The 26,034-nt window shown below is 51.2% G+C and overlaps 1 protein-coding gene across 1 annotated transcript in view; it reads left to right on the top strand.

The window, feature by feature from the left end:
* pnp6 (purine nucleoside phosphorylase 6) overlaps positions 1-23,583 on the top strand; it is a 53,397-nt gene extending 29,814 nt beyond the window's left edge. The window contains exons 4-6 of the mRNA XM_052028291.1: positions 1,741-1,916; positions 6,435-6,625; positions 21,675-23,583. Coding sequence (XP_051884251.1) covers positions 1,741-1,916; positions 6,435-6,625; positions 21,675-21,874 — 567 coding nt within the window. The 3' untranslated portion in view covers positions 21,875-23,583. The remainder of the gene's footprint in view (positions 1-1,740; positions 1,917-6,434; positions 6,626-21,674) is intronic.
* The last annotated feature ends 2,451 nt before the right edge of the window (positions 23,584-26,034 follow it).

The raw sequence follows: 26,034 nt of genomic DNA, 5'->3' as shown, positions 1-26,034 counted from the left end.
AGATTTCAGAGGTGTGTTTGGGGGGAAAGAAACCTATTGATCTCCCCCCAGTAAGGACACATTACTGGATCTAGGGAATGAGGCTGGTCAAGTGCAGCAAGTGTCCCTGGGGGAATCGTGTCCACAGCATCCTCATGATTAAATTAGCCACAGAGACCGAACAAAGCAGAGAGGAAACACTTAACGAGAGGAGTGGTAATTTCTACAGACCTGGCTGGGGCAGAGTAGCATAGGACAGTACGGCACAGGAACAGCCCACTAAATCGTGCCAAATTAGTTAAGCTAACGACACCTAATCCCTTCTGCCTACACAACGTCCACATCCCCTCATTCTCTGCACATTCATGTGCCTAACTAAGAGCCTCTTAAAAGCCTTCATCTTATCTACCTCCACCACCGTCCCCAGCAGCGCATTCCAGGCACCCACCAATCTCTGTAAAATAAATAAATAAATAGATAGATAGATCAATGAATAAATAACGCCCCCGCACATCTCCTTTCAACTTACCCCCTCTCACCTGAAATGCATGCCCTCTAGTATTAGACATTTCAACCCTGGGGAAAAAGATACCGGCTGTCCACTCTATCTATGCCTCACCTAATCTTACAATCCTCTGTCAGGTCTCCCCTCAGCCTCCGCCGCTCCAGAGAAAACAACCCAAGTTTGTCCAACCTCTCCTTATAGGACATGCCCTCTAATCCAGGCAGCACCCTGGTGAACCTCTTCTGCACCCTCTCCGAAGCCTCCACATCCTCCCTGTAATGGGGCGACCAGAATTGAAATGCAATTCTCCAGGTCCGGCCTAACCAGAGTTTTATAAAGCTGCAGCATAACTTCCTGACTCTTGAACTCAGTGCCTCGACTAATAAAGGCAAGCAGGCCATGCATCTGCTTTACCACCTTATCAACCTGTGCGAGGGAGAAAGTTCAAAGGAGATGTGTGGGGCAAGTTTTTTCCCCAGAGAGTGGTGGGTATGTGGAATGTGCTGCCAGGGGTGGTGGTGGAGGGGGATATGATTGAGGCATTTAAGAGACTCTGTGCAGAATGTGAGAGAATGGAGGAATATGGACCACACACAGGCAGAAGGGATTAGACGTCATCAGGCTAATTAATTTGGCACGACATTGTGGGCCGAAGGGCCTGTTCCTGTGCTGTACTGTTCCACATTCACAGTAGTGTAGAGGGTAGCGTGACGCTATTACAGCGCCAGCGACCCGGGATCAATTCCGGCCGCTGTCTGTAAGGAGTTTGTACGTTCTCCCCGTGTCTGCGTGGGTTTCCTCCGGGTGCTCCGGTTTCCTCCCACATTCCAAAGACGTACGGGTTAGGAGCTGCGGGCATGCTGTGTTGGTGCCGGAAGCGTGGTGACACTTGCGGGCTGCCCCCCAGCACATTCTCAGTAACGCAAAAAGACGTAATTCACTGTGTGTTTCGATGTGCTTGTGACTAATAAATAAATATCTTATCTCATCTTAAAAAGGTGACCAGCTGGGACCCAGGCAGCATCTGCCGCCCCCAAATTGTCCTGTCACTCACTGTCAGTAAACTAATCTGAGCAGAGCTTTCCCTGCTGTCAATGGTGTCATGGATTTTAAATGTCTCTGATATTTCCAGCAACTGTTTAGATTTTCACCCAGCAATCGGGAGTACAGTTGTGCTTGTGTGGTGCAGCAGTTGAGTACAGGGGTCAGGTTCCTCCACCAGCAGCACCGTAATGTGCCATGCTACCTGTCCACAGGTGACCTTCCCGGTCCGAATCTTCCACCTGATGGGAGTTAAGTCCCTGATCGTCACCAATGCCTCCGGAGGACTGAACGAGAAGTTCAGAGTGGGCGACCTGATGGTCATCAAGGATCACATCAACCTGCCGGGCTTCGCGGGGCTTAACCCGCTCGTCGGCAGCAACGAGGAGAGGTGAGTTCATGACAACCAGAGTCCTCACCTTCCAAACTCTGCCCCGCGTACAGTGCGGGTGGACGCTTGGGTACGGTGCATTTCAACCCCCTCATCCATTCACTGACGTGGCTTGTGAGCAGCACACTCCTACCACCTCCCTTCCATTCATTCAGCAGCATTTCCCCTCCTCCCCACATAGCTGAAACAGTGTGGAGTATCCCTTTAAGATCCGGCAGCAGAGATCACACCTGCTGGGTGAACGCTGGCAGCTGCGAGAAGTTGCAGCACAGCCATGGAGAAGATTGCACTGAGAGCAACGAGTGTTATGCGGGGAAACCCGACAGTGTCGGCTGAATCACCAGTGCAGTGTAGAAGGAGCCCTGCAGCGTCAGAGACTCCAGCCTTTGACTGGGATGTCACACCGAGTCCTGGTAGAACCTGCACAAGGTCCCTTCTCTGGAGGGAGAGCTGCGAGTTATCCCCACCTACCCTGATCGACGTTGATCCCTTCAATGAGCATCACAAAACTGGAATGCCCAGAGTTTGCTCCCGGCCAGTGTTTTGGTGTTGAAACAGTTACTGTGGGCCGCACGAACTGTCTGTGTGAGTCTGATGTGAGGCTGTGAGACTCGCGGAGCGATGCTGTTGGCCTTCCCCGTGTAACACTGAGGCTGACACTGTCGCTCCCGATGCAAACCTTCCTCACAGTTAGAACGTAGAACAGTACAGCACAGGAACAGGCCCTTCAGCCCGCGGTATTGTGCTGAACTAGTTAAACAAATGCCACCTGATCCCTTCTGCCTGCACATGGTCCATATCCGTCCACTCTCTGCACATTCATCCGTCTCAAACGCCTCTCTTGTATCTGCCTCCACCACCAACCCTGGCAGCGCATTTTGACCTTGGGGAAAAAGATATAGGCTGTCTACTCTATCCATGCCTCTCATAATCTTATAAACCTCTATCAGGTCTCGTCTCAGCTTCCTCCGCTCCAGAGAAAACGACCCAAGTTTGTCCAACCTCTCCTCACAGCTCATGTCCTCTAATCCAGGCAGCATCCTGGTGAACCTCTTCTGCACCCTCTCCAAAGCCTCCACATCCTCCCTGTAATGCGGTGACCAGAACTGAATGCAGTTGTGAACATAGAACACTCGAGCACAGTGCAGGCCCTTGGGCCCACAACGTTGTGCCGACATTTTATCCTGCTCTAAGGTCTATCTAAACCTTCCCTCCCACATAGCCCCCCCCCATTTCTCGCAGCTGCCAATGTTAGCCCAGCAGGTTCAATCGCCAGCTTTTAAAGGGACATGCCATACTGATCCAGCTACAGGCGAGTGCTGTATGAATAAAAGGGAGGTGGATGGGAATATGCTGCTCGCAATCGATATCAATGATTGGATGGGGGGGGAGAGGGAGGGGTCAAGTGGAATATATCCAGGTTTGCTGATGATACAAATCTGGGTGGATTGTTGTTGTGAGAAGGATGCAGAGGAGTTTTAGGGGGATATGGACAGGCCGATTGAATGGGCAAGGATACAGCAGATTCACGAGCTCATCCACTTTTGGGAAAAATAGAGAAAACTATTTTCTGAGAGACTGGAAGATGTTGATGATCAAAATATGCAACTCACTGAACATTCTGACTGTCATTAACCGGAAACGCTTATCTCTCCGCAGATGCTGCCTGACCTGAGTATTTCCAACACTTTTTCTTTCACTGAAGATTTAATGTGCTGGTTTACTGGGTGATTAGGAAAGCAAATTGAATGTTGGGCTTTAGAGGCCAAGAGGAGAGACGTTGTGTGCAGTTCTGGTCACCCCATTATAGGATGGATGTGGAGGCTTTGGAGAGGGTCCATGAGAGGTTTACCAGGATGTTCCCTGGATTTGAGGGCATGTGCTGTGAGGAGAGGTTGGACAAACTTAGGTTGTTCTCTCTGGAGCGGTGGAGGCTGAGGGGAGACCTGATAGAGGTTTATAAAATTATGAGAGGCGTAGATAGAGTCTTTTTCACAGCATAGATATGTCATATACTAGAGGGCATAGCTTTAGGTGAAGGGGGAAAGGTTTTTTACACAGAGTGGTGGGTGCCTGGAATGTGCTGCCAGGGGTGGTGGTGGAGGCAGATACCATAGTGGTGTTCAAGAGGCATTTAGACAGGCACCTGAACTTGCAGGGAATTGAGGGATATGGATCAGGTGCATGCAGAAGGGATTTAGTTTAATTTGGCATCATGGCCAGCACAGATATTGTGGGCCGAAGGGTCTGTTCCTGTTCTGTGTTCTATGTTGGTGGGTTAATTGGCTGCTGTAAATTGCCCCAGTGTGTAGGTGAGTGGTAGCGTCAATAGGAATGTCAGGAGAATAAAATGAGTTTGGTCTGTGGGTGGTGGATGCCCAGCGTGGTCTTGATGGGCTGAAAGGCCTGTTTTCACACCGTGTGACTTGATGGTATTGCTCCAATTCATAGGCACCTGGTGAGGCCATCTCTGGAACACAGTACAGATACAGTCTCCCCATGTAATAAGGAAACACTTGAGGTAGAGGGTGTGCAGGGAGAAGGAACCTTTTGAGGTAGGAAAATGTTCCAAGCCGCTCCAGAGAAAGATCACCGGTCAAGAGCTGACTCAGAAGATGAGCCAAAAGTTGGCTCAGGTTTTAGATTTGAAGAACGTGAACAAAAAACCGAAAGTGCTGGAGATACGCAGCAGGCCAGGCAGCGTCCGTGGAGAGTGAAACAGAGTTAATGTTTCAGATAACTGACCTCTCATCCAACGTTGATCTGCCCCGGGCTCCAACCCCTCTTCTGTGCCGATTCCACATCTCCCTCACTGCCACCATCTTTCAAAAATCTATCTGACAGGAGAAGCATTGCTTTTTGGAGTTCTGCAAATGAATTTCTAGTCCGTTGTCTGGTCATTATGCTGCTGCTGTGGTTTTTACAGCTTATTGGAGGATAAGAAGATATCCTATATTACAGTGACGGCAGTTCAACAGAACGTTACGTGGGACAAACATACCCAAGGATTACTTGAGCTTGAGAGAGGGTTTGATGTGACTCAAATCTTTCTTCCCTTTCTGACCGTGAAGCCCTTTAACACACCATCCATTCTAGGTGCCGGGAAAGGGGTAGTTTGAGCTGACGTTAATGGTACATGTTAGGGGGGCGGATATCAATGTGTAATGGGGAGATTGGTGCATTTTGAGGCTATATCGCAGTGTACTTCGGTTAGGGTCAAACTTTTTTGGGGAATATATCCGAATGTATTTTGAGGGTAATGCCATGTAGCTTGGAGAATATTGCAGTGCATTTTGAAGGATATTGTGTCCTTTGGGGAATATTTCATTTCGGTGGAATATTGGAGTTAGTTAATTGGATGTGACGGTATATTTAGGGGGATTTGTGGTTTAATTTGAAGCAATAGTGCTTATTGGGGTATATCTAGTGAGAAGGTGGTGGTGGCAGAGACTCCCTCAACATGTAAGAAGTGTCTAGACAGCACTTGTATCGCCAGAACATATAGACTGAGCGCTGGTGAATGGGATTAGTGTCATTGATGGCCAGCATGGACATGATGGGACGAAAGGCCTGTTTTTGTGCTGTGCCAGCTCTCACCCCCTGACATTCAATGGCATCACCATCATTGAATCCCCCCACTGTCAATATCCTGGGGGTTACCATTGACCAGAAACTGAACTGGAGTTACCACATACACGATGTGGCTACAAGAGCAGGTCAGAGGCGAGGAATGCTGTGGTGAGTATCTCACCTCCTAACTCCCCAAAGCCCGTCCACCATCTACAGGCTCAAGTCAGGAGTGTGAGGGAACGCTCTCCACGTGCCTGGGCGAGGGCAGCTTCAACAACACTCAAGAAGCTCGACACCATCCACGACACAGCAGCCCACTTGACAGGCTCCCCATCCACACCCACTCACTCACTCCAGCACCGACACACAGCAGCAGCAGTCTGTCCCATCTACAGGATGCACTGTAGCAACTCACCGAGACTCCTCAGGCAGCACCTTCCAAACCCACCACCTCTCCCAGCAAGAAGGACAAGGGCAGCAAAAGCTCGTGGAACACCACCCCCTGGGAGTTGCCCTCCGAGCCGCACGCCGTCCCGACTCGGAAATATATCGCCGTCCCTTCACCGTCGCCGAGTCAAAGTCCTGGAACTCCCTCCCTGACAGCACTGTGGGTGTACCCACACCTCACGGGCTGCAGCGGTTCCAGAAGGCAGCTCACCGCCACCTTCTCACGGGCAACTAGGGACGGGCAACGAAATGCTGGCTCAGCCTGCGAAGTGCACAGCCCTCGAATGAATTTAAAACAACTTATGATTCTATAACTCCATCAGGTGTAGGTTGGGGATCACATGTTGCATCTTAGGGGATATCAGGATATATTTTGGGGTATCATAGGAATTTGTTTAGCCAAATGTCACTGCATTTCGGGGGGATATCATTACATACTTTGCAGAGTATTTTGAAAGATTTTGGGGATTTCAGGATGTATTGGAATTCTTTTCTCCTCAGGTTCGGTCCACGATTCCCCTGCATGTCGGACGCTTACGACCAGAAGTATCGCCAGCTTGCTTCTGACAGCGCCCTGGAGCTGGGGTACCAGGACTTTTTCCGCGAGGGCGTGTACTGCATGCTCACTGGTCCCTCGTACGAGACGGTGGCGGAGTGTCACATGCTGAAAGTGCTGGGAGCAGACGCAGTGGGTGAGTCCACGCACCTCCTGCACAAAAGGCGACGCCTTCCGACTGTGCGTCCACCTCACCCCATCACCCCCCACTGCGCCTCCCCACCCCGTCACCCCTCACCACGCCTCCCCTCCCCATCACCGCGCCTCCCCACCCCGTCACCCCGCACCATGCCTCCTCACCCCCTCATTGGTTTCAGTCCAGCTGGGGGCTTCCCTTTGTATTCTGGATCCCAGACCCAGGGTCTCTCCGTGAGTGTCGGTCTTTGTGATCCCACGTTCTTGAGTTGCTCCCAGATTTGAAGACGAGTTGAATCCTGTTTCCAGGACCCATCTCACTCCTGTTCCTTCTGTTCTCCTCCAATGGGACAACACCACGTCCAGGTCCAATCCATTTCCTCCTTCCTCGGCCCATTGCAGCTAGACTATTGGCTGCCACAGCATCTTCCACTTCACCAATGGGGCAGCACTTTCATTATTGGTACTGAGCCAATCAGATGCAGAGGAACATGGGACTGATTGCCCTTGACCATTTGTACAAGGACCCCATTCTCCACTGCCAGAGTGAACTATAGATCAGTTCCAGATATGGGCAGAGAGGTGGCAGATGGAGTTTAATCCGGCCAAGTGTGAGATGTTGCACTTTGGGAGATCAAATGTAAAGAGACAGTACGCTTATAAGTGTACTGTTAGTGGCAGGACCCTTAAGAGTGTTGACGTCCAGAGGGATCTTGGGGTCCAAGTCGATAGCTCCCTGAAAGTGGCCGCACAGGTTGACAGGGTGATGAAGGCATATGGCCTCCTTGCCTTCATTAGTCGAGGCACTGAGTTCAAGAGTCAGGAAGTTATGTTGCAGCTTTATAAAACTCTGGTTAGGCCGCATCTGGAGTATTGCATTCAATTCTGGTCGCCCCCTTACAGGAAGGATGTGGAGCCTTTGAAGAGGTTCACCAGGATGCTGCCTGGATTAGAGGGCCTGTGCTGTGAGGAGAGGTTGGACAAACTTGGGTTGTTTTCTCTGGAGCAGCAGAGGCTGAGGAGAGACCTGATCGAAGTTCATAAGATTGTGAGAGGCATAGATATATTAGACAGTCAGCATCTTTCTCCCAGGGTCAAAATGTCTAATACCAGAGGGCATGCATTTAAGGTGAGGGGGGAACGTTCAAAGGAGATGTGCGGGGGCAAGTGTTTTTACACAGAGAGTGGTGGGTGCCTGTAGTGTGCTGCCAGGGGTGATGGTGGAGGCAGATACGATGGTGGTGTTTAAGAGGCTCTAAGATAGGCACATGAATGTTCAGAGAATGAAGGGATATGGACGTTGTGTAGGCAGAAGGGATTAGTTCAGTCAGGCATTTAATTACTAGTTTAATGAGCTTGTCACAACATTGTGGGCCGGAGGGCCTGTTCCTGTGCTGTACTGTTCTATGTTCACCTGAGACTGGTGACCAGACATCACCACCCAAATGTCCTAACCTAGGCTTCTAGTCACCTCCTGTTATCACGGCAACGACCCTTTCTTCTGCCTGCCGCTGAGGCCCGAGTGTATCTGCCTCCGCCACCTCCTCTGGCGGCTCGTTCCGGATAACCACTGACGTTCTCAGAGACCATTCCCTGGCTGTGGGAACCTCAAAACGTCCACTCGGGTTGTGTGCACACACTGTCCCTTCTTCCATTGTCTGAAGCCGCTGACTCCCACGGCCTCCGGTGTTTGACAGAGACATTGTTGGTGGCATCTCTTCAGTACCTTGAGACACCTGCTGTCCAGGTCTCATAAGCAAACAGGAGGGCTGGTACCCAGTAGACCATAAGTTTTTCAATCACCTTTTAGTTCCAACACCAGGTGGATCAGTCTGGCAAATGCCAGTTGCTGGGGGGACCTGATAGATGTGTATAAGATGATGAGAGGTATTGATCGGGTAGATAGAGGCTTTTCTCCAGGGCTGAATTGGTGGCCATAAGAGGACATAGGTTTAAGGTGCTGGGGAGCAGATACAGAGGAGATGTCAGGGGGAAGTTTTTTACTCAGAGAGTGGTGAGTGCGCTGAATGGGCTGCCGGCAACGGTGGTGGAGGCGGATACGATAGGGTCTTTTAAGAGACATTTGGATAGGTACATGGAGCTGAGAAAAGTAGAGGGCAATGGGTAAGCCTAGTAATTTCTAGGGTAGGGACATGTTCGACACAGCTTTGTGGGCCAAAGGGCCTGAACTGTGCTGTAGGTTTTCTATGTTTCTGTGCTGGTGTGACCCTTGGTGCAGGTGAGCGACAGGCCCCAGTCTCTGCCCTGAGGTAATCCATTGCACCAGCCCTCAAAAGGCTTGTATGGAATCTGAATTCCAAATGGGTCAGACAGGTTCGCCAAAGACCCTGTTGTTAATGCACGATTCCAGTGACCTGACTGCAGCAATGAATCACTCTGGGGTGGTGGAGCGGGTGAAGGTGGGTCACACCTAGCACCGGCCGCACCTTCTCCAGTCCGGGACCTCGCGGCCCAAACCTTTCCCACCGCCACCTCCTCCCCTGGCCTCTCCTCCTGGTGGCAATGCAGGGACCCCTGCCGGGAGGTGAGAGCAAACCGGCCTGAAGGGGATTTGCCGCCTCAGCCCTCTGGTCGTAGAGTCAGAGAGTCGTACAGCGGGGAGACCGGGCATTCGGCCCATCACGTCCACACTGACCAGCAGGCACCCATCCATATTAAACCCATCTTCCAGCACTTGGCCTATAGCCTTCTATACCTCGGGCGGTTCAAGTGCTCGTCTGGACCCTTCTTCAATGCTGTCGGTGACTCTGCTTCCACCTCTCTCCGCCAGTGTGTTCCAGGTACTCACCACTCTCTGGGTGAGAAAGGTCCCCCTCGCCCTAAATCTGTGTCCTCTAGTTTTATTCACTGATATAAAGACAAGTTTCCTGCAGTCTACCCTACGTATACTCCTCATCGTTTTATATACCTCAGGTCTCCAGTAATCAGAGCAAGATGGTTTCTATTGCACTGCCTTGGGGAGGCCAAGGAGAGGGAGATGGGCCAGTGAATGGCAGATCACCAGGTTACTACAGGCCTTCACGGAGGATGGCGATGGATGGATGTTCCAGCTGCTTTCTGGGGCTTTGCTCTGGTCTAACACCAGTGTTTTAGTCAGCCTTACCGTGGATGCAAGCAAAGCCCTTTGCCGTCGTGTTGGCCACTGGGCTGACTGTGTGTATCAGGCTGGAAAATTGTCCTTTGTGTCGCTCTGCTACCAGGGAGAGGCGGGAAAGGGGAGCCCGTCGGCTCTGCATTACGTGGGCAGCACGGTGGCGCAGCGGGTAGAGCCACTGCCTCGCAGCTCCGGAGACCCGGGTTCGATCCTGACCTCTGCCGCTGGCCACGGGGGAGTTTGCACGTTCTCCCTGCGACCGCGTGGGTCTCCTCCCACGTCTCAAACACGTGGGGGTCGGTGGGTTAAATGTCCACTGTAAATTGCCCCTAGTGGGTAGGGGAACAGTGGAATCTGAGGGAATTTGATGGGAATGTGAGGAGAATAAAATGGGATTAGTGTGGGATTGGTGTGAATGGGTGGTTGATGGTCGGCATGGACTGAAGGGCCTCTGTGTGTGCTGTGACTCCTCCAGGCAATGACTGGCCTTTCGAGGTAGGGACTGTGATCAAACACCTGCTGATGTGGGACACTCAGGGAGGGTGTGTAAAGGAGACATGCGGGACTCCAGGTCCAGGAATCTGGAGCAAAACACAATCTGCTGGAGGAACTCAGCGGGTCGAGCAGCATCTGTGTGTTGGGGGGGGGGGGGGGGCGCGGGGGGAGGGTAGTAGGAAGGAACTGTCGACATTTCAGGTCGAAAACAACCCCCCCCCCCCCCCCGGCAGTCCCGGGGATTATTGCCCCATCTTGGCCTCTCGTCACTTTCTACACAATTAGACCTTTCCTCTGGTCCGAAGAAAGCAAGCCCGGCGTAACCAGTCTCTCCTTGGTCTCCAGGTCTGATACAGTCGTCAGTCTCCTCGGCACCCCCTCCGGTGCTGTCACACCCTTCCCAGAGTGTTACCAGAATTCCACAACGTCCTCGCCAAACGTGAGTGGAGGTTTGCAGTGTGGCCTTCCTGCTCTTGTACCTCTGCCCTGGTTACTAAAGGCACATACCAAGTGTACCTTCCCAACCACCTTGTCTACCTGCCCTGCCACCTTCAGTGAACTGTGGCTGCATGCTCCAAGATCTCTCTGTCCCTCTGCACTGCTCAGTATCCCACTGTTTAATGAACTCTCCCACCTGCATTATCCCTCACACCGCTGTATCCTGTGTGCATCTCACCAGTCCATTGTTATCTCCCTGTGGGAAGGGAGGGTCGGGGGGGAGGGAGAGAGAGGGTGGGGGGATGGGTGAGCAGGCATGAGAGTTGGTTATAACACCCAGCACACAATTACCTCTCTCCCCTCCCCTCTCCCCCCTCCCCCCCTCCCCCCTCCCCCCTCCCCCCTCCCCCCCTCCCCCCTCCCCCCCTCCCCCCTCCCCCCTCCCCTCTCCCCCCTCTCCCCCCTCTCCCCCCTCTCCCCTCTCTCCCCCCTCTCCCCCCCTCCTCCTTTCACCCCCTCCCCCTCTCTCCTCTCTCTGTGGTCCTGAACTTCCTTCCTCACCATCAGCCACACCACCAACAGTCGGAGACTTTTTCCCAGGGCAACGATGGCTAACACGACGGGGCATAATTTTTAGGTGATTGGAGGAAGGTATAAGGGGGATGTCAGAGGTAAATTTTTTACACAGAGAGTGGTGGGTGCGTGGAACGCACTGCCGGCAGAGACTGTGGGGGCAGATACATTAGGGACATTTAAGAAACTCTTAGATAGACACATGAATGATAGAGAAATGGGGGGCTATGTGGGAGGGAAGGGTCAGATAGATCTTAGAGCAGGATAAAATGTCGGCACAACATTGTGGGCCGAAGGGCCTGTACTGTGCTGTAGTGTTCTATGTTCTATTAATTCCAGTAACACCAGCAAACATTTTAATCATGGCCAGATCATTAAACCGCAGCAGAAATGGCACAGCCCCATATAAAGCCCTGAAGAACCCACGACACAAGTCTCTGAAACTCCCACTGACTGACTGCTTTCTACCTCTGAGACAACTCTTCATTCTTTTTGCCACTTTCCCTTGGATCCCGTGGGCTTTTACTTTCTTGCAAGTTGGCTATTTGGACCTTGTCAAACATCTTCCTAAAATCCAGATAGGCTTCATCGAGATTGGGGGTACTGCTTGTATCTGGGGCAACAAACAATCTGCTGGGTCAGGCAGCATCTGGGGGGGGGGGGGGGGGGGAGGAATTGTCGACATTTCGGGTTGAATCTCTGCCTCAGGACTGAGAGTAGAGAGGGGAGATGGCCGGTACGGAGAGGAGAGGGGGACGTGTGGAACAGGGGCCGGGAGGTTATCGGTGGACTGAGGGAGGGGGAGGGAGTAAAGGATGATGGGCAAATTGAGAGCTGGGGCTGGGGGGGGGTGGGCGGTGGTGGGCTGGGAGACAGAATGCAGCTGGATGATAGATGGAGGCAGACGAAAAGAAGGGAGATGGAGCAAGATGTGGCGAGGGGGCTGTCAAGCTGGAGACAAGAGGCTTGGAGAGTGATAGGCAGGAACACGAAGGCTACCGCTACTGGGATCTGATCAGCAAGGGAAGTGATATTGGGAACCATTGTGGGGGGTTGGAGGGGTGGTGGAAGGCAGATGATACCAGGACCAGATGGGGGAGGAAGGGAGAGCTGGTGGGTGTGGGTAGTAGGCGGATGGAACTGGACAGGGGACAAAAATAAGTGATGGCTTTGGGAAAAGGGGACAAATTAGGGGGAAAAGAGACAGATCGGAAGGGGGAAACGGGGAAGCGAAGATGAGGGTTCCCTGAAATTGGAAAACTCTATGTTTACGACATCGATGATGAGCTTTACCAGTTACAGCATTGTATTGGTTTATTGTTGTCACTTGTACCGAGGTACAGTGGAAAAACTTGTCTCACATACCGATCGTACAGATCAATTCATTACACAGTGCATTGAGGTCGTACAGGGTAAAAACAATAACAGAATACAGAGTAAAGTGTCACAGCTACAGGGAAGTGCAGTGCAGGTAGACAATAAGCTGCAAGGTCACAACAAGGTAGATTGTGAAGTCAGAATCCATCTCATCATATCAGGGAACCGTTCAATAGTCTTATCATAGTGGGGTAGAAGCTGTCCTTGAGACTGGTGGTACGTGCCCTCAGGCTCCTGTATCTTCTGCCTGATGGGAGAGGGGAGAAGAGAGAATGACCTGGGTGGGTGGGGTCTTTGATTACGTCGGCTGCTTCACCAAGGCAGCGAGAGGTACTGCCCCCGAGTTCTGCTGATGTGGGGTTCCGTCTGCTTGGGGAAACAATCTAACAAGATCCACCATCTCCTTTTCTGCCAAGGAGCCTGGAGAATGAGGGATATGGACCACATGCAAGCAGAAGGGCTTAATTAGTTCAGCACCACATTGTGGGCCAAAGCACCTGTTCCCATCCGTACTGTTCTATGTTTTATATCCATGCACGCCGTTTCCTTATTAACATACGGTCTACGGTGTTCTTCTACGTAAACTCTTCTGAGGGACACATAGTAACAGTACCAGGATTGGACCATTCCAGGGTACAAATCTCCAGAGATGGGAGGTGGCAAGGAATTTGCCTGCCCCTAATGTGTGGGTAAGCCTTGGCCACACAACCACCATGTGTCCCTGTGCCCCAAGATTCTATTATCCTCCAGTGTTGCCCTTCTGCTTGCATGTGGAGGGAGGGTTAACTATCAGACAAAGGGTTTTCAACCTGAAATACTCTCTCCACAGATGCTGCCTGACCTGCTGAGTATTTCCAGCACTTTCTCTTTTTATTTCAGGTTTCCAGCATCTGCAGGTGTTTCCCCCCCCCCCCCCAGAGCTGGTCTGGAATGTTAGGTCCCATGGAATCCAGGGAGAGCTAATTAGGTGGATTCAAATCTGCTCGGAGGTAGGAAGCAGAGGGTGGTGGTTGAAGGTTGTTTCTCGGAATGGAGCTGAGTGACTAGTAGTGTGCCGCAGGGGTCGGTGCTGAGACCCTTGTTATTCATCATTTATATAAAAGATTCAGATGTGAATGCACAAGGCTTGATCAGTAAGTTTGCGGATGACACAAAATTAGCAGGTGTTGTTGATAGTGAAGGTTATCGTGGATTACAGGGGGATCTTGATCAGTTAGGGAAGTGGGCCGAGGAGTGGCAAATGGATTTCAATGCAGATAAGTGTGAGGTGATGCATTCTGGAAAGTCAAACCAGTGTAGGACTTGTACTGTGAATGGTAGAGGCACTTGGGAGTGTAATGGAACAGAGGGTCTGGGGAGTACAAGTGCATAGTTTGTTGAATGTGGCGTCACAGGTAGGCAGGGTGGTGAAAAAGGTGTTTAGCACGCTGGCCTTCATCAGTCAGGGTATTGAGTATAGCAGTTGGGACATAATGTTGCAGTTGTATAAGTCATTGGTGAGGCTGCACTTGGAGCACTGTGTACAGTTTTGGTCGCACTGTTATGGGAAAGACGTGGTTAACCTGGAAAGAGCGCAGAGAAGATTTACGAGGATGTTGCCAGGACTCGGGTCTGAGTTATAGAGAGAGGTTGGCCAGGCTGGGTCTTTATTCCTTGGAACATAGGAAATGAGGGGCGACATGATCGAGATGTTTAAAATTGAGAGAGGCAGAGATAGGTGGATGGTAACGGTCTTTTCCCCAGGGTAGGGGAGTCCAAAACTAGGGGGCATAGGTTTAGGGTGAGAGGGGAAAGAATTAAAAGGAAACTGAGGGGCAATTTCTTCACACAGAGGGTGGTGGGTGCATGGAACGAGCTGCCAGGGGAAGTGGGTGAGGCAGGTACAACAGTGTCATTGAAGAAGCACGTGGATAGGTAGGTGCAGGGGTGGGGCTTGGAGGGATATGGGCCGAACGCAGGAAATTGAGACTAGCTGGGTGGGCACCGTGGTCAGCATGGACTGGTTGGGCCGAAGGGCCTGTATCCGTGTTGTGTAGCTCTATGAGAGAAACTATCTCCACCAGTTGGACAGCCAGTGACGTGGGGACGTGGTCTTAAAGTTGGAAGCAGGTTAATCAGGACTGAAGTCAGGAAAACAAGGTTATCTGCTCAGTGGGCACTCTGACCTGCCGGGCATGGCCTCCTCCTCTGCATTTCACAACTCCTACACCCTTTTGTCCACGTTCTCCCTCTCTAACTGCTCCCATTCGCTCACTGACCAGATCACCCTGTTTACAGTTTACCCCCATGGTCACCCCGGTTTTACCCTGTCAGAGAACCCCCCTCCCCCACCCTCCCTGCACCACCACCTGTCTCCCTTCCATTTCTGTCGAAGGGTCTTTAGTTCCTCTTCCCACAGATGCTGCCCGACCTGCTAAGTATTTCCAGCATTTTCTAGTTTTAATTCTGCGGAGGATGGTAGAAATTTAGAGTTGTCTTCCACAAATGTTTCTTTAAATTTCATATTAATAGATCTCTGTTCATCAAAAGCATTAGGGCACAAGGGTTCAGCCAACAGCAGCATTGATTTTGACCATAATCATGCGGAAAGTGGCAACGCAAGTAGACAGGGTGGTAAAGAAGGCGTATGGTATGCTTGCCTTCATCAGTTGGCTATTGACTGTAAGAGCCAGGAAGTCATGTTGCAGCTGTATAAAACTTTGGTTGGGCTGCCAGAAGAAGAGGTTCATCAGGGTGCTGCCTGGATGAGAGGGTATGAGCTATAAGGAGAGGTCGGACAAACTTGGATTGTTTTCTCTGGAACGGCGGTGGCTGAGGGGAGACCTGATAGAAGTTCATAAAATTAGGAGAGGCATAGACAGAGTAGACAGCCAGTATCTTTTTCCCAGGGTGAAAATGTCAAGCACTAGAGGGCATAGCTTTAAGGTGAGAGGGGGAAAGTTTAAAGGAGGCAGGATTTTTTACACAGAGTGGTGGGTGCCTGGAACCCACAAGTAGGGGAAGCAGATACGATAGTGGTGTTTAAGAGGCATTTAGACAGACACTTGAACAGGCCGGGAATGGAGGGATATGGACCATGTGCAGGCAGATGGGATTAGCTTTGATTGGCATCGTGGTCAGCACAGACATGGCGGGCTGAAGGGCCTGTTCCTGTGCTGTACTGTTCTGTGTTCTTTGTTATATGTTCTGAGGCTTTTGTTCAGATCAGGAGGTGTGTGGGCTTCACATACTTGCTGCAACGTTGCAGTCTGGGTGTGTCCATGTACATTAAACCACCTCGCGCCCCCCCCCCCCCCCCCCCAAGTCTCCTCTCAGGATGGAAGATGGGGCCTGTGGTTTCAGCCTCAGGGTTTGATCCCAGAAGCTGGGGTTGGTGTGTTCCATGCAAAGAAAGTGGAGCAGAGGTTCGATGGTGGTGCGCAGGGTCACGAGAGGGAGGTGTTTGTGCCAGTGCAGGGATCAAGTGATACACAGATGTAGGGGCAAGGATATAAGGGGCCTGCGAGAAGGAAGATTTCCTACTCAGAGAACACTTATGATGTGGAAATCACTGCCCAGAGGGATTGGAATCAATCCAGGCTTTCCAAAGGGAACTGGACAGGAACAGGGAAAGTAATTTTCAGAGCTAAGGAAATGAGCCAGGGGATGGGAGAGTCAGTGTTTTAACTTTATAAAAACACTGGGCTGGCCGCACTGGGAGTACTGTTTATGGTTCTGGGCTGGCCGCACTGGGAGTACTGTTTATGGTTCTGGGCTGGCCGCACTGGGAGTACTGTTTATGGTTCTGGGCTGGCCGCACTGGGAGTACTGTTTATGGTTCTGGGCTGGCCGCACTGGGAGTACCGCTACTGAAGGGAGAAGCGAGCGAGGGGGAGAGAAAATTGCAGGAGGAGTGTGTGGTGGTAGCTGGTGCGGAAAGAGAGACTGGGCCTCGGGTACCACGGAGCAGTGAGCTGAACCCGTGTCACATCTCGCAACAGACGCCCAGCATGGAAATTTCCCACAAAGCTTTCCGAAGTGTGCCGGCAGGGAATGAATGTTTAGCACTTCCGTTAAGTCCACAACTTGCAACTTGCAGCAAGTTGACGTGACCTGGATCACCCTGCCAAGGGGCTGGTGGAAACCGATCCCTTTGTATCTCTCGGATACCCTCACAAGAGGGAGGAATTCACAGGAATCTGGGAAAGAGCAGGGAGGAGTGGGAATATCGCATCATGTTTTCAAGAACCCAATGGGCTGAACGGCCTTTCGGTGCGATGAGATTCTGCAGTGCTGCAAACCCTTCTTAATCTGCTGAGAAGTAACCATGTCGGCCTTGCTGAGCGAGGTGCGAGTCACAGCGAGGGCTCCATTGTTCGGGGTTAATGTTCCAAGGCAAGATCTGATCCTTGTATTCCCTCCTCCCGGACCTCTCAGTCCCAGTGAGCCAGGGTCACTGATGGTGGATGACTCCACAGTATCCCCCCCAGCCTACCCTACCTGAGCCTTTCTTCCTTGGACAACAGCCCCCTGCCCCCAGCATTGTGTCCCGACATGCACCAGACCCCTCGGGTCCCAGACCTGTTTCTCTCTCCACAGAAGCTGCCTGACCTGCTGAGTGTTTCCAGCATTTTCTGTTTTCCCTTCAGATTCCCAGCAGCTCCAGCCTTTTCGTTGGATTTTCACCTGCATTTTTTCATTGCCTTTCTTGGATTTTCAGACTCTCTCTCAGATTGTTTATAAATTCCGCGAAGCTGGTTTATTGGTAATTAACTTATTATTGTCACATACCGAGATACAGTGAAAAGCTTTTGTCTGCGTGCCATCCAGGCAGATCATTCCATACATTAGTACATCGAGGTAGTACAAAATGAAAACAATGCAGAATGGTGTTACAGTTAGAGAAAGTGCAGGCAGACGATAAGGTGCAAGGCCATAACGAGGTAGATTGTGACGTCAAGAGTCCATCTTATTGTACCAGGGAACCATTCAATAGTCTTATAACAGCAGGATAGAAGCTGTCCTTGAGCCTGGTGGTACGTGCTTTCAGGCTTTTGTATCTTCAGCCCGATGGGAGGGGGGAGAAGAGAGAATGACCCGGGTGGGTGGGGTGTTTGATTATGCCGGCCGCTACACCAAGGCAGCGAGCGGTATAGACAGAGTCCACGGAGGGGAGGCTGGTTTCTGTGATGTGCTGGGCTGTGTCCACAACTCTCCGCAGCTTCTTGCAGTCCCAGGCAGAGCAGTTGCCGTACCAAGCTGTGATGCATCCAGATAGGATGCTTTCTATGATGCATCGATGAAAGTTGGTGAGGGTCATTGCTGACATACTGAATTTCTTTAGCCTCCTAAGGAAGTAGGGGCACTGGTGAGCTTCCTCAGCCATGGCGTCTACGTGGTTGGATATCTGAATAACTCCTCCTCTGTGCTGGTGATGTGGAATCTTTAAATCCCAGGACCAGTGACCGGCTACCCTGGTTCTCCTGGCAATACACCCTCCTCCTGCCAGTCCCCTTCCCCACTCTTTCCCCACCCCCGAGCTCATCCTCAAATCCTTGCTCATTCCAAGGCCACCCCTAAACATGACTCAGCAAGGCTTGAGGGCCCACTTGATAGAGTCGTTCAGTCTGCTGGCTTGGTGGGTGTCTGGGTTTTATCTGCCAAGAAGATGGATGAAGTATATAAGTTTATGGGAGGGACAGATTGGGTAGATGATCAGTCCTTTTCACAGGATAGGGGGATCAAAAACACAAAGGCATAGGTTTACCGTGAGACAAAGGAGATTTAGAACATAGAACATAGAAAAACTACAGCACAATTCAGGCCCTTCGGCCCACAAAGCTGTGCCGAACATGTTCCTACCCTAGAAATTACTAGGCTTACCCATTGCCCTCTACTTTTCTCAGCTCCATGTACCTATCCAAATGTCTCTTAAAAGACCCTATCGTATCCGCCTCCACCACCGTTGCCGGCAGCCCATTCCACACACTCACCACTCTCTGAGTAAAAAACTTACCCCTGACATCTCCTCTATACCTACTCCCCAGCACCTTAAACCTATGTCCTCTTGTGGCCATCATTTCAGCCCTGGGGAAAAGCCTCTGACTACCTACCCGATCAATACCTCTCATCATCTTATACACCTCTATCAGGTCCCCCCTCATCCTCCATCTCTCCCAAGGAGAAAAGGCCGAGTTCCCTCAGCCTGCTTTCATAAGGCATCCTCCGCATTCCAGGCAGCATCCTTGTAAATCTCCTCTGCACCCTTTCTATGGCTTCCACATCCTTCCTGTAGTGAGGCGACCAGAACTGAGCACAGTACTCCAAGTGGGGTCTGACCAGGCACCTATATAGCTGCAACAATACCGCTCGGCTCCTAAATTAAATTCCATGATTGATGAAGGACAATACACCATATGCCTTCTTAACCACAGAGTCAACCTGCACAGCTGCTTTGAGCGTCCTATGGACTCAGACCCCAAGATCCCTCTGATCCTCCGCACTGCCAAGAGTCCTACCATTAAGACTATATTCTGCTATCATATTTGACCTACCAAAATGAACCACTTCATACTTATCTGGGTTGAACTGCATCTGCCACTTCTCAGCCCAACTTTGCATCCTATCTATGTCCCTCTGTAACCTCTGACAGCCCTCCAAACTATCCACAACACCCCCAACCTTCGTGTCATCCGCAAACTTACTAACCCACCCCTCCACTTCCTCATCCAGGTCATTTATAAAAATCACAAAGGGTAAGGGTCCCAGTACAGATCCCTGAGGTACATCACTGGTCACCGACCTCCACTCAGAATATGACCCTTCAACAATCACTCTTTGCCTTCTGTGGGTCAGCCAGTTCTGGATCCACACTGCAATGTCCCCTTGGATCCCATGTCTCCTCACCTTCTCCATAAGCCTCGCATGGGGTACCTTATCAAACGCTTTGCTGAAATCCATATACACTACATCTACTGCTCTCCCTTCATCGATGCGCTTAGTTACATCCTCAAAAAAATTCAATCAGGCTCGTAAGGCGGGACCTGCCCTTGACAAAGCCATGCTGACTATTCCTAATCATATTATACCTCTCCAAATGTTCATAAATCCTGCCTCTCAGGATCTTCTCCATCAACTTACCAACCACTGAGGTGAGACTCACTGGTCTATAATTCCTTGGGCTATCCCTACTCCCTTTCTTGAATAAGGGAACAACATCTGCAACCCTCCAATCTTCTGGAACATCTCCATCGACGACACAAAGATCATCATCAGAGGCTCCTCAATCTCCTCCCTCGCCTCCCACAGCAACCTGGGGTACATCTCATCCGGTCCCGGCGACTTATCTAACTTGATGCTTTCCAAAAGTTTCAGCACCACCTTTTTTCTAATAACTACGTGCTCAAGCTTTTCAGGCCACTGCAAGTCCCCACTACAATCCCCCAGATCTTTCTCCGTGGTGAATACTGACGTTAAGTATTCATTAAGTACCTCCGCTATTTCTTCCGGATCCATACACACTTTCCCACTGCTGGACTTGATCGGCCCTATCCTTTCGCATCTCGTCTTCTTACTCTTCACATACTTGGAGAACGCCTTGGGGTTTTCCTTAATCCTGCCCGCCAAGGCCTTCTCATGTCCCCTTCTGGCTCTCCTAATCTCTTTCTTAAGTACCTTCCTTTTAGCCTTGTACTCCTCCAGATCTCTAACATTACCGAGCTCTCTGTACCTTTTGTATGCTTTTCTTTTCCTTTTGACTAGATTTATTATAGCCTTTGTACACCACGGTTCCTGTATCCTCTCATGACTCCCCTCTCTCATCAGAACATGTCTGTGCAGAGCTCCACACAAATACCCCCTGAATATTTGCCACATATCTTCCATATTTTTCCCAGAGAACATCTATTCCCAATTTAATCTTCCAATTTCCTGCCTGAGAGCCTCATAATTCCCTTTACTCCAAGTAAACACCTTTCTAGTCTGTCTGTTCCTATCCCTCTCCAGTGCTAACGTAAAGGAGATAGAATTATGATCACTATCACCAAAATGTTCACCCACTGAGAGATCTGACATGTGACCAGGTTCATTTCCCAATATCAAATCAAGCACAGCCTCTCCTCCTGTAGGTCTATCTACATACTGTGTCAAGAACCCTTCCTGAACACACCTAACAAACTCCACCCCATCTAAACCCGTCACTGTCTGGAGATGCCAGTCAATGTTTGGGAAATTAAAATCCCCCATCACAACAACTCTGTTATTCTCACACCTTTCTAGGATCTGCTTCCCTATCTGCTCCTCAATAACCCTGTCACTATTGGGCGGCCTATAAAAAAAACACCCAGTAAAGTTATCGACCCCTTCCTGTTCCTAACCTCCACCCACAGAGACTCCGTCGACAATCCCTCCACGACGTCCATCTTTTCCGCAGCCGTGACACTACCTCTCATCAACAGTACCACTCCCCCACCTCTCTTGCCTCCCTCCCTGTCCTTCCTGAAACATCTAAAACCCAGCACTTGAATCAACCATTCCAGCCCCGGAGCCATCCAAGTCTCCGTAATGGTCACCACATCATAGCTCCAAGTATCAATCCAAGCTCTAAGCTCATCCACCTTGTTCACTATACTCCTTGCGTTAAAATAGACACATCTCAAGCCTGTCTGAACACGTCCCTTCTGTCACCTGCCTATGGTACTCACTCCTAGCCTCCTCTATTTGAGAGCCAAACACCTCTTCCCCAATCTCTCCAGTAGGGATCCCACCCCCCAACAATTTGAAGGGGATCTGAGGAGTAAGTTTGATATAAGAGACATTTACCCCTGGGGGAGGGAGTGGTGGACCATCCCTCCCAAGATCCAGTGCACAGGCACAAAGCCAATGGGCTTTCCTGAAATGCCAGCTCTTCAAGGATCACCTGGTGAACCGGCACTAGAAGGGCAGTGGGGGTCTGTGAGGAATGGACCAGAGTGGTGTGGGGGTCTGGACTGGACTAGCACTGGGCTTGGGTGGGGTTGGTGTTCCCCTCCATCCGACTCTGCGGGGCCTGTGCTAATGGTGTTTCTCTTTGCAGGTATGAGCACAGTGCCGGAGGTGATCATCGCCCGACATTCCGGCATCCGAGTGTTCGGCATCTCCCTCATCACCAACCAGGTGGTGACAGACTACAGCAGCCAAACCAAGGTCAACCACCAGACAGTGCTGCGTGTGGCCCAGGAACGGGCTCAGGCCCTGCAGACACTGGTGGCCAAGGTAGTGGAGAAGATGGAGTGAGAACCCATCCCCGCTCGCTGCCCATGTGGAGAGATCAGCACCAACACAACCCGCTCCACACATGCCCACAGCACCTGCCTGCTGGGTATACAGTCCCCTCCGCAGCACACGCCTTCTCACCCCATACACAGTCCCATACATGTCCCCAAACACCAAATACACAGCCCCACAATACCCATACACAGTCCCAGACACAGCCCCACACACACAACCCATACACAGCCCCATACACATCCCCAAACACTGAATACGCAGTCCCAGACACAACCCCCACACATAACCTCTACACAGCCCCATACACGTTGCCAAACACCAAATACACAGCCCCACATACAGCCCGTACACAGTCCCACACCCCCATGCACAACCCTGTACACAGCCACACACACCATATACACACCCCATACACAGCCACACCCATGGTATGCACACCCCACACACTGTATACACAGCCCCATACTCCAAACAAACCCCACCCTCCCCATACACAGCCCTACATCCAATCGACTCTGAACACAGCCCACACACCTCACCCACCTGTGCACAGCCCCACTCCCATACACATCCCACCCACCCAATACACACGCCCGCATACACACCTCATCCACTCCATACGCACCCCACCCCCATACACACTCCACTGAAAAAAAAAGCCCCAACCCACACAATACATACCCTCACCTACCCAAAACCACCACATGCATAGTCCACCCACCCATTACACACTGCACCCACCCAAGACATGCCCCCCCGCGCCCACTACGCACACCACCCTCCCATTACAAACCTCACCCAATACACCTGCCTGCTACACACCCCATTACGCGCTCCTCTGGCTGCCTTTCACGCTCCTTCCCTGGCAGTTTCACTGCTCCGTTGTCAGCGAGGTTTCCCCACACCCTCTGGCTGACGTGCAGCCATAGAACCATAGAACCATACAGCCACCTGAACCCACCTGGTTATTGAGGGTGGAACGTAATAGTCGGGCAGTGCTCCCCATGTTCCACCCATCTCCATCAGAGGATATTTCCCGACCAATACTTGCACAGTGCAATCGTTCAGCACAGAACCAGGCCCTTCTGCCCACCTCGTCCATACCGACCGTCGTGCCTCTCTACACTAATCCCGCGCCCACATTAGGCCTATACCATTCCCACCCAAGTTCCCGGCCAAATGCCTTTTCAACATCGTAATTTTATCTGCCTTCTCCACCTCCCCTGGCAGCTTGTTCCAGATACCCCCCGCCTTCTGTGTGGAAAAACTTACCCCTCAGGTCCCCTTTAAATCTCTCCCCTCTCACCTTAAACTTGTGCCCTCTAGTTTTAGACTCCCCTACCCTGGGGGGAAAAGACTGACCACCTACCCCATCTCTGCCCCTCACAATGTTTTAAACCTCTATAAGGTCACCCCTCAGCCTCCTAGGGCTCCAATGAGAATATACTCAGTCTCTCCTTATAATACCCTTCTTCTGCACACTCCCTACTGCTACCACATCCTTTCTAATAGAATAACAAGTTGAAGTCTGAGCAATAGATAATTTATTTTAAAATAACATATGATAGTTTCTTTATTAATTTATACTGATTTACTGTGAAGAGAACTGGAACTCTCCTGATACTGATTGGTTGGAGCTCAATAAAGGTCTGTAGACCAGATCTGTAGATCAGTACCGGCTTGCCTTCCTGCTCCCTGATGAGTTAGTGGGTCTCTGAAACTGGCTGGGCTCCTCTCCCTGGTCTCCTTCAGCCTCCTGGGAGAATGTTCATCGTCTCGGAGGCAGTCCCTCGGGGACACCGATGGTTTGTTTCCAGCCCGGTTTGTGGGTTCTGGGATGGCTGATGGAGTCAATGAGGGGACTACAGGCTCTGGTGTGGGTGGGTGGGCAGTTTGAAAGCTGGTGGGTTTCGTTGTGCTTCTGCTGTGGAGGTTTGAGATGCCTCAGTGCTTTGAGTGATTGTGGGCTGCAGATTCCCAGTGGTCCATGGGGTTTTCACATTTAAGATTAAGATCTCTTTATTATTCACGTGTACATCGAAACACACAGTGAAATGCATCTTTTGCGTAGAGTGTTCTGGGGGCAGCCCGCAAGTGTCGCCACGCTTCTGGCGCCAACGTAGCATGCCCACAACTTCCTAACCCGTACGTCTTTGGAATGTGGGAGGAAACCGGAGCGCCCGGAGGAAACCCACGCAGACACGGGAAGAACGTGCAAGCTCCTTACAGACAGCAGCCGGAATTGAACCCGGGTCGCTGGCGCCGCAATAGTGTTACGCTAACTGCTACACTGCCGTGCCCTTGAATTTTGTCTGCCCCTTGGGCCACCTTGTCTTGTGATGGAGTGTTCGCCTCCAGAGTGCATTGTGGGCTCTGTGAGTGATGGGGTTGTCCGGAAAAGTCAGATGAGTGCGATTCAAGCCTCAATACCAATGATGTTGTTCGGACAGGGCACCGGTTCACTTAGAGTCGTGGAGCGATGCAGCACAGAAACACGTCCATGCCTGCAGGTGTGGAGGAGTTTGCAGAGACAGCATCGGTAGAAGCAAAGAGGAGACCAGGATCACTGGCGCTCAGTAGACTGCGAGCTTGGCGCCGGGTTTGAAGTCTCGATCTCTCCTGTTGGTGAATTCCCCCATCGAGGTCGGCCTCCACCGACAGGTCGCTCCCACGGCATCTGCCGTTTACCGGAAGTTGATCACGGGGAAGCGATGAGTGAGATTAGGGCTGAACTTGTCTGTGAGACGTCCAGGAGAAGTGGGTCAAAAGTTGTGACTGTCCCTCAGTGAAAAATAAACTGCTGGAGGGACTCAGCAGTTCGAGCAGCATCTGTGGAGGCAGAGGAACGGTCGACATTACAGGTCAAAACCCTGCGTCGAGGGTCCAGATTACAGCTCCAGTCTCTTGTGTGTCCCTATCACTGTCTCTCAGTCGCCTTAGACTTAATTTGGCAGCCAGTTTTGGGTAGAGCTTAAAATGGCTGTGTGGTACCAGGAACACCCTCTTCCCCCACATACCACATACTCCTCATAAGGAGATGTTACTTTAAAAATTCCTTAGACTTCCGACCGACCAAAGAAACTTCCTGTTAAACCACCGAAGTGTCTGCCAGGGGTTGCACATTGAGGCTACTTCCTCTGCTGGCTGAGACACTTCAACTGCTGATCCGCCAGCCTTGCAGAGTTGAAGCCCGCTTAGCTTAGGTAGGCATCGTGGTCAGCATGGATGAGTTGGGCTGAAGGGCCTGTTCCTCTGCTGTATAACTCGATGACTCTAACTTGTCCATGGCAACCAAGGGGCCTATCTCTGCTCAGCCCATTTGCCTGCATTTGGCCACTATCCCTCTAAATCTTTCCTGTCCATGAGCCTATCCAATTGTCTTTTAAGCACTGTAATTGTCCCCACTTCCTCTGGCAACTCGTTCTATACCCCCACCACCCTCTGCGTGGAGAAACTTTCCCCTTTAAATCTCTCCCCTCTCACCTTAAACCTATGCCCTCTAGTTTTGATCTCCCCCGACCTGGGAAAAAGATTCTGACTATCCATGCTGGCTATGTCCCTCAGGATTTAATAAACCGCTGTAAGATCACCCCCTCAGCCTTCTTTGCTTCAGGGAAAACCGTTTTCCCAGTTGACCCGTATCCAGTTGTGACCTTAGATATTGATTAATCTAAAATAACATCATGTGAAACATTACAAATAGCATTCGCTATCACCAGAAACGGCAAAGGAATGGAATGGTGTGGGGTGAAATGATGAATGCACTGCTGCAGTCTTTGTGTTCAAGCTTTTGGAGAGACAAGAGAGACCACAGATGTTGGAATCTGGAGCAACGAACAAAGCTGGAGGAACGCAGCGGGTTGGGCAGCATCTGTGGAGGGAAACGGACAGTCGACCTTCTGGGTCGAGACCCTTCATCTGGGCTGAAGGATAAAGGGGAGGTGGCCGGAATAAAGAGGTGAGGGAAGGGGTTGGAGCAAGAGCTGGCAGGTGATAGGTGGATCCAGTTGGGGAGGGGTGATGGACAGGCGGAGGAGGGGAGGGTGGACCTACTGACAGAGGCCGGGAGGTGATAGGTGGAGGCACCAACGGGCTGCAGATGCTGGAATCTGATTGGAGAGGAAGGTGGAGCCTGGAACCAAGGGAGGGAGGTGGGGAGGGGCAGA

The sequence above is a fragment of the Pristis pectinata genome, chromosome 13, assembly GCF_009764475.1.
Source record: "Pristis pectinata isolate sPriPec2 chromosome 13, sPriPec2.1.pri, whole genome shotgun sequence".
In the NCBI taxonomy this organism is placed as follows: Eukaryota; Metazoa; Chordata; class Chondrichthyes; order Rhinopristiformes; family Pristidae; genus Pristis; species Pristis pectinata.
Note: the sequence above shows the minus strand (reverse complement) of the source record. Positions and strands in the feature narration are given on the sequence as shown.